At 28.4% G+C, this 7641-nt stretch overlaps 2 protein-coding genes across 4 annotated transcripts; one reads left to right on the forward strand and one right to left on the reverse strand.

Moving 5' to 3' along the window:
• Positions 1-597: 597 nt before the first annotated feature.
• On the reverse strand, positions 598-3533 carry LOC145187157 (retinaldehyde-binding protein 1-like). Of its 3 annotated transcripts, XM_080063472.2 has the most exons (3): positions 3429-3533; positions 2599-3271; positions 598-2505 (listed from the first exon to the last, which is right to left on the reverse strand). In XM_080063472.2, the coding sequence occupies exons 2-3, from the start codon at positions 3211-3213 to the stop codon at positions 2134-2136; spliced, it is 987 nt and encodes a 328-aa protein (XP_079919598.2). In that variant the 5' UTR covers positions 3214-3271; positions 3429-3533; the 3' UTR covers positions 598-2133. The 3 variants fall into 3 exon arrangements, with proteins under 3 accessions (XP_079919598.2, XP_079919596.2, XP_089950999.1); XM_080063470.2 differs by lacking the exon at positions 3429-3533 and having other exon boundaries at positions 2599-3339; XM_090094873.1 differs by lacking the exon at positions 3429-3533 and having other exon boundaries at positions 2403-2524; positions 2599-3342.
• Positions 3534-6244: 2711 nt separating this feature from the next.
• On the forward strand, positions 6245-7641 carry LOC149884736 (uncharacterized). The gene has a single exon (XM_090096750.1). It carries the CDS (start codon positions 6459-6461, stop codon positions 7035-7037), a length of 579 nt encoding a protein of 192 aa, XP_089952876.1. The 5' UTR covers positions 6245-6458; the 3' UTR covers positions 7038-7641.

A 7641-nucleotide genomic window follows, 5' to 3' on the forward strand; every position in this document is an offset into this window, starting at 1 on the left:
ATCTTAACAGAAAATACTATTATTAAATTCTCCGATGCAGCACGTCCCTCGATCTTGAAATAACTTTTGAAGTTTAGAAGAAATAATTATTGAAATGAGTTTTGGTATGAAGAAAATATTTTCCAATTTTTTATTTTTACAGAAGAAAAAAATTTGTCCTCGAGATATGTAAAAAAAAAAAAACTTCCTTAACTTAATTCTGTTGTTAAACCCAACAAACATTCTGTGTCAAAATTTCAATTTGCACGTCCTCCACTGTTCAATCTTAAATTAATAAAAACATTCAAGGATTTTTTTTTTTTTTTTAATTAGAATCAATAAAAGATTCCAATTTTCAACAAAGAATTCAAATTTTTGACAGTCACAAAATCGATTGAGTAAAGTCTTATCATTATTGTAGTATTGAAGTTTTACTAAGTTGCTTTGCAACACATTAATTTCATAAACCTTTAATGTGAGCAATAATAATAACAATAATAATAAAAATGGCAATAATAATAACAACAATAATAACTTTAACATTACTCGCAAATTTGAAACATTACAACATTTTATCTGGTCTGATTACATTTAGCGTCAATAAAAAGCACATTGTTAACTTAAAATGTATGTTTCTTATAATATCTCCTTACATTTAACAAAATATCGTATCGGTATGTACCGCTATATATCGATTTTATAAAAATTAACGATTTTAGCGATATATACCGAGATATATACCAATAACAATACAAATTTTAATTGGTTTTATAATTTACCGATAATCTCAGTATCGTATCATATTGCAAAAAATCGTTAAAAATAAAAAAAATCGTAACGTATCGTTTCAAACGATACAAAAATCAATTTTCGTATCGTTTCAAAAATATAACGAGATGCAGATGCTTAATTGCAACACATTAATTTAATAAACCCTTAATGTGAGCATCATTTTTCTACTTTATATAAAAATGCATCCTTTAAATGATAATTAAAATTTTAATGATAGCATAATCATTAAAGTAGTGACTTCGATTACTTATCAAATAAGTAATAATGTAAAATTCTTTCACACTAATTTAAATTAATGTTTCGATCTTTAACATTTAGATTTTCATAAACTTGTATGTGTTGCAATACAGATGCAAGTTATGAAAGTCGAGTCACGAACATTTCAGGAAATCGCTAGGAAACAACTTATGATTTCTTCTAAAACACTTTTTGTGTGATTGAAGACTTTGTTGCTAGATAAATATTTTTATTAGAATCTCTTTACAAACAAGAGGATTATAGAAACAAGACATTATTTTAATCATGTCAGAGAAACTTAACGTCATATGTAATAGAAATAACAAATATTTAAAATCACTCAACAATGTAAAATTTGCTTATAAATTTTAATCCTTCAACGTGTACAATTAGAAATTTGCTTTTAGATTAAAACTCAGACTTCAAGCTCTTTCCTTATAAATAATTTAAGCAACTGGTAGACAATGATTTAGACACAGACGAGCAGAAGCACATGTTTGCTCGCAGAATTTGACAATATTCAAAGAAGGATGAAATGAATTATATGGAAGTTTCGCTGGATTCGGTCGAACTTTAGCTCTTCGTTTTTTATCGGCTCATTTGCTGATTAGAAAAAAAACAAAGCTTTTAACGTTAAAAATATAAAAAATGAAGCCTTGAACGTTATTAAATAAAAAGTTTCATAAACTAGCAGCAAATAAAGTTTCTTTTGAAGGTTTCAGTACTTTTTGACACATAATATACAATTTATAAAAGAATTATTGGAATAAGAGAGGCTTGAATAAGTGAGCTTGCTACTATTTAAACTCAAATTTAACTGCCAGCTCAGCATTTACAACTTGTCCTTGTAAAAGGATCCAAATGTTGTTTGATTACATTAACTTTAAATACAACTCTTTCCTCTTTGAAACAAAATTTAATAATTTAAAAAAAAACCTTTTTTTGGATTTCTCTGCAATAGTTAAATTGGGCATTTTTATCATTTTTCAATTCTCTTGATGAAACAACTACATTTATTATTCATTATATTAGGAAGGATAACTCTTATAAATTATTTTAATAGGTCATAAAAAATTGATGAGTTTTATTAATTTTTAAGAGAAATGAATTTTTCAGCGTTCTTCATTAAAATTTCTTTGACGAAATTTGTGATATTGAATTTTTCTTGCTGTTGCTGAAAGGGAACTTTTTCTTTTTGTTCAGTGACTGAATGTGAGCTGATGTCTGGAGTTGAGTAGCCTTTTCAGACTTTTCAGGTTCTAATAGTTCTTCTACCCAAACGTTGTTGTCATAAACAACCTCTCCTCCTAGTTCTTTAGGAAGGTATTTTAATGGAAATTCGTTATAAAAAATCGATAAGTCCCCATCATGGACAAAAAGTCGCTCTGCTAATTTGGGTTTAATATAAGATGATACGTTTATCATTTTCCATAAAAGTTTGAAGTGCCAGCTTGGGTTTAGCAAATGGACTGCATTTAGACGAAACGGAAAATTATCCTGAAAGAAAAATAGATTGCTGCAAAAAAATTTAAAAATTGTGCGAAAGTTTTAATAAAAATAAATAAATAAAAACTGTATTAACAAGCTAACTTGAAAAAGGTCGATGACTTTTTTGAGCATGCTTGATCTTAAACTCTTGGTTTGTAGCACACTTAGTTGTCGCAAGTCACAAATAATTGCGACTCCATTAATTTGTGTTTCATCAACCTCAAATAGCTTTGTTAATGTGTAAACCCATACTCGTAAGAGTTTATCGAAATGCCAAGGTACGCCAAAGTCCCATTTTCCAAGGTTAACGTTAATAAGTACTCTACCGTGCTGATCACGTTGGGGTAAAACGCAAACTATGCCTTGCTCAAGAGTTTTTCGGATGTTTTTTCTCGTCAAGTTTCGAAATATTTCTGGCTTCGCCTCGCGATTAGAATAGTAACGTTCAAGTAAGTGGTACGCATCATTGACGTCAAACTTTCTATGCCTTAAAAACTTCAATAAAAAAGAGTCAGTGTGTTCATCAAAGTTATTTTCTTCCTGCTTTTCCTCAATAATATGTCGAAGCGAACGAATGCAAGCAACTTTTGTTTGTGGAGTTTCGTACAAGTCATGAAAGGCTTTGCGTAACGTTTGTGCGGGAATGTACCCGTTTCCACCCAATATAGGCCCATTTGGCTCAAAGCTCCCAACGTCAAGTTCAGAAATGGTCTCCATTAATATAGTGCAAAAACAAGACAAAACTATGTGTTGATGATTTTATACTAACAGAGAACTAAATAGCAAAAAAATTTCAAAAAGTAAAAAAAGAGGAAGAAGAAGAATATTATTGGAAGAGTTGCGTGCTTGCAACTGTATATATGCTGAGGCATCGTCATTGCAAATTTTTTTGTTATAAAAAACAGAGTTCCAAAACTTTATGTTAAAGTTACCTTAAAAAAAAAAATCTTTCGTAATTCTTCTTTTCACTTCCTTTTTTTTCTCTTTCTCTGTTTATGAGTCACATAAAAGAACGCAAGAACGCAGGTGAAGAAAACTCAACGCGATAAAAAATTTAAATTAATATTATTTGAGATCTCCGTATCAATCAAACTGCAGACTAATTTTTAGAGATAAAAATGATAAAATTTACGGAGATATGTGCCCCATAAATTGCTTTCAAAAAAATTGTTTACAGAATTCATACTTAATAGCACTAAGGCCGCAACTCGTAGCACAAAAAGGTGCATTGAAAAATTCAAAAAGAAAACTCAACAGCAAAAAAGTCTGAAATTGTAAATAGATAAATCAGAGAGCTAAATAAAGTAACATTCAAAATGCAACTGAAATATTTTTTATGTTGAGAGGAAAAAGAATGTTTAACACAAATGGTTATTTTTATTATAATATTTACACCATGATACTTAATTATGCTATGATATTTTGTTGTTTATTTTTATGGCTAACTATACAACTAACCTTAGAGGGCGGTTCACACCACAATTTTAAAAACTTAAAAAAGCCATTGGTTTACTTTAAGATCAAAATATCTGTTTTTTTAAAAAACAAAGATAAAAAAAAAGGTCTGTTTATTTTTTTAAATGTTAGCAAAACGGTGTTAACATGAAATAATAGAGAAAAATTTCAACTGTAAAAGTAATCACGAAAAAAAAAAAACAAGCAAAATGCAGAGCAGAAAATAAATTTGATAGAAGTCTTCTACTAATTCAAATTAATGGCAAGTCATAGGGGAGACCGGGACTAGTTGGCTACAATTTTAGTTTTTGAGCTCTGCGCATTTCTGGGTGAACTTTTTTGAGGATATCAAATTGCACTTCAAAAGAATATCAACTTAGCAAACATGTTCAAGTGTGAAACATTAAAAAAAAAATAATTGGTGGCCCAAAAAGGGACTCCTAAAAAGAAAAAAATATGGGCCAACTTACCCCGGCCCGGGGTAAGTTGCCTTTACTCTTATGGTAAGTTGGCACACCATATAAAAAGAGACAAGTTTAGCAACATTAAGCATCTATTTCAAGCGCATCTTTTTAATGAAAACTCTTGATAATTTTTATCCAACAATATTTTTTGACATTAACTTTTATTGCAAAGTTAAACGTAGTGTGTCAACTTACCCCTGTAGCCAACTAGCTTCGGTCTCCCCTACAGTTGTTTTCAAAAATACAGTGGCTTTCAAAAATATAAGCTCACTAAGATTTTTTAGCGATTTCTTAAATTATTTCCATTATAAAAAAATTAAAAAAAAATTTTTTTTTAAAATTTTGTTTGGAATACATTCTATAACCAAAAAAAAAAAAATTGAAAAAAAAGTTACTTTGGTAACAAAATCAATCAAAAAAGAGAATATGGTCAAAATACCTTAATAAAAAATATGAGTCAAAAATATAAGGTGACGCTTTAATTCAGTATTTTGCATTACCACCACGCACTTTTACGCAGACTCGAATAGGTTTGACAGATTTAATCAGATGCATAATTCCTTTGTAATTTCGTTCCAAATTTTTTCCTGTGGAAGTTTCAATTGCGCAACGCTTTCCATATTCTCTCTTGATAATTTCTTGTTCATCCGTGACCAAATATTTTTGATTGGGTTCAGATCTGGAGATCGTGCTGGCCATGGTAGAAAAGTAACATGTTGCCTTTGAAAACACTCTTTCACCGTGTTGGCAGTAGGTGCTGTTGCGACGTCCTGTTGCAAAACCCAATTTTTGCGTCTTCCAAAAAATGATCTAGAAGTTGGTAAACACTTATTTTCCAAAGGGTCTTTGTAATAATACTGGTTAATTCTCCCTATATAAATATTTATACATTTGGGCTATATAAATATTTATACATTTGGGCTATATAAATATTTATACATTTGGGCTATATAAATATTTATACATTTGGACTATTAACCATTTGACTTCTTTTGATACTGATTTTTTGCCCATTTTTCTGCTTCAGGTGTGCCAAAAAATTTACCATCTGAAATATCTTTTTAAATGCTGGCTAGAAATTGATTTTTTTTTTTCAAATTTAATTGTAATTTATATCGGTCAAGTTTTAAGTATTCTCGTATAAATAATTTAAGAGTTATTAAATTTAAATTAACTGATCTTATATTTTTGACACATTTTTTTTCTTTTAGTTTTTTGACCTAATTCTCTTTTTTGATTGATTTTTGTACCAAAATAACATTTCTTTTTTTTATTTTACTTATACAATGTATTCCAAATAAAAATTATACAAAGAATTTTTTTAAAAAGCATGGAAATAATTTAATTAATCGCTAAAAAATCTAAGTGACCTTAAATTTTTGAAAAATTATTATTGTTATTATTATATTATTTTATTTTTATTTTTATTCATTTATTTACTTTTTCCGCTACTAAATACTAGACTCTAAAAATTTTACGCGAATAACCTTTGTAATAAGTTTTTTTTTAAAATAAATACTTTGGATTCAGTTTAATATACATGCATTCCACTTCCTTCTAAGCGGACTAATCATTAAATGCGATTAAGGATATTAATTTTTGTTTGAACGTCAGAAAAAGTTTGGCACAATTTCTAACTCTTGGTGTATACTGAGCTTTAAAAAAGTAGTTAATATAAAATAAAAACTTAAGTTTACAAAAAGAATATAAATTCTTCTTATTGTTATGCTTTTGTTTTTCAAAAAAGGAGAAGTTTTAAAAGTAAAAATCTTTTTCGGCAGGGGGTTTCATAAACCTTCGTAGAAAATTAAAAAAAAAAAAAAAAAATGATAATAATAATAAAGTATAAGCGGGTGGAGTTGTTTGGTACTTAAGATTTGGCGAATACCGATTAACTAAAAGTTAAGATTTTTTCAATCGGTCGGTAGAAACTTGTACCAATCCCAATCACTAATTATTTCTCTTCACAGCTATCTTATAAAGGTTACATGAAAACCAATATTGCAAAGCTGGTATTGATTTCAAAAGAGTTAAAATTAAATAATGGGTGAAACTGAAGAACATTTGAATACTGAAGAAAAGAAGAGTCGATATTTGTGTACAAACTTAAAAATAGACATTTCTTACTTTAGTGAATGGATTGGCCGAATTAAGTTACTACAACTTTTTTTTGTTACATTATCTGGATGCTTAGCTCCAAGTGTTGTGGGTGTTTTTTTTACACGTTTCTCATTTTTTACATTCATAATATGGACTACTTTTATGTATGTCTGTTTGGATATTATATTGCACATGCTAATGCTTTGGCAACGGTTTCCTACGGTTTTTCCTTTGTCTCCAATACTCATGCTTCTTGATTTAGTTGCTGCAATAGTTTGGATGATAACAAGTAGTTTAATTGCGTCAGTTTCATATATTCTTCCAGGAAACAGCCATGTTTTATCAGCATTATCATGCTCTTGTGGGTTTTTTACAATGGTAACTTTTTTTGCTGAAGCATATCTCAGATTATACACTGAGAAATATGGTAAAAAAGACTCACCAAAGGCAGAAACTCGCAACTCATTCTCTTCTGATGAAAATGAGGTAGAAACAGGCTCTATCAGCGGAAGACTCGAGTAGCAATTTCAACATTTTTTTCTTAAAAAAATATATACCACTAATTTAGTTTGTTATTCTATAATCAAATTTAAAAGTTAACTGTTTAAGATTTTTGTAACTCTTTTTTTGAAAATGGGGTAGCTCTAATGCAATTTTTGCTTTAAGTTAAAATTATTCAATAAGTAAATTCAGTTTTAGTTAATTGAACTTAACTTATAAACAGCAAAAACACGCATGTGATTTAGATACATTAATGCTAAACTTATTAACATATTAGTATAACAATTTTACAATTTTATAATTTTTTTAAAATTTATTGGGTTAGCTTACAATCTATAAGATTTTTTTTCAATGATAAATAAGAGATGTTGTTGGTGATTTATATATATATATATATATATATATATATATATATATATATATATATATACACACTTTTTAAACAGTATTACCAGACTGGATCAATATTTTTAAAAAGAATCTTTCTTGAAAGTTTAAATCATTAGTGACTTTCTCACTTGTGTTGATTTACAAAAACATCAAGTGGTCATAATTCTTTTTTAATTGGGCTGTTATAGGGATGACTTTGTATATGGTAATTATTTTTAATTGATGCGTAAACAAC

The sequence above is a fragment of the Hydra viridissima genome, unplaced genomic scaffold (assembly GCF_058129835.1).
Source record: "Hydra viridissima isolate aposymbiotic clone 2 unplaced genomic scaffold, HvirCarnegie_v1 scaffold_8, whole genome shotgun sequence".
Taxonomy (NCBI): Eukaryota; Metazoa; Cnidaria; class Hydrozoa; order Anthoathecata; family Hydridae; genus Hydra; species Hydra viridissima.

What these genes read in the sequence shown, in the direction of transcription:
- LOC145187157 (XM_080063472.2), bottom strand. Translation starts at nt 3,213, where the DNA reads ATGGAGACCATTTCTGAACTTGACGTTGGGAGCTTTGAGCCAAATGGG. An exon ending in AAGTCATCGACCTTTTTCAA is followed by an intron (nt 2,506 to 2,598) that starts GTTAGCTTGTTA and finishes TTTTTCTTTCAG; the next exon opens with GATAATTTTCCGTTTCGTCT.
- LOC149884736 (XM_090096750.1), top strand. Translation starts at nt 6,459, where the DNA reads ATGGGTGAAACTGAAGAACATTTGAATACTGAAGAAAAGAAGAGTCGA.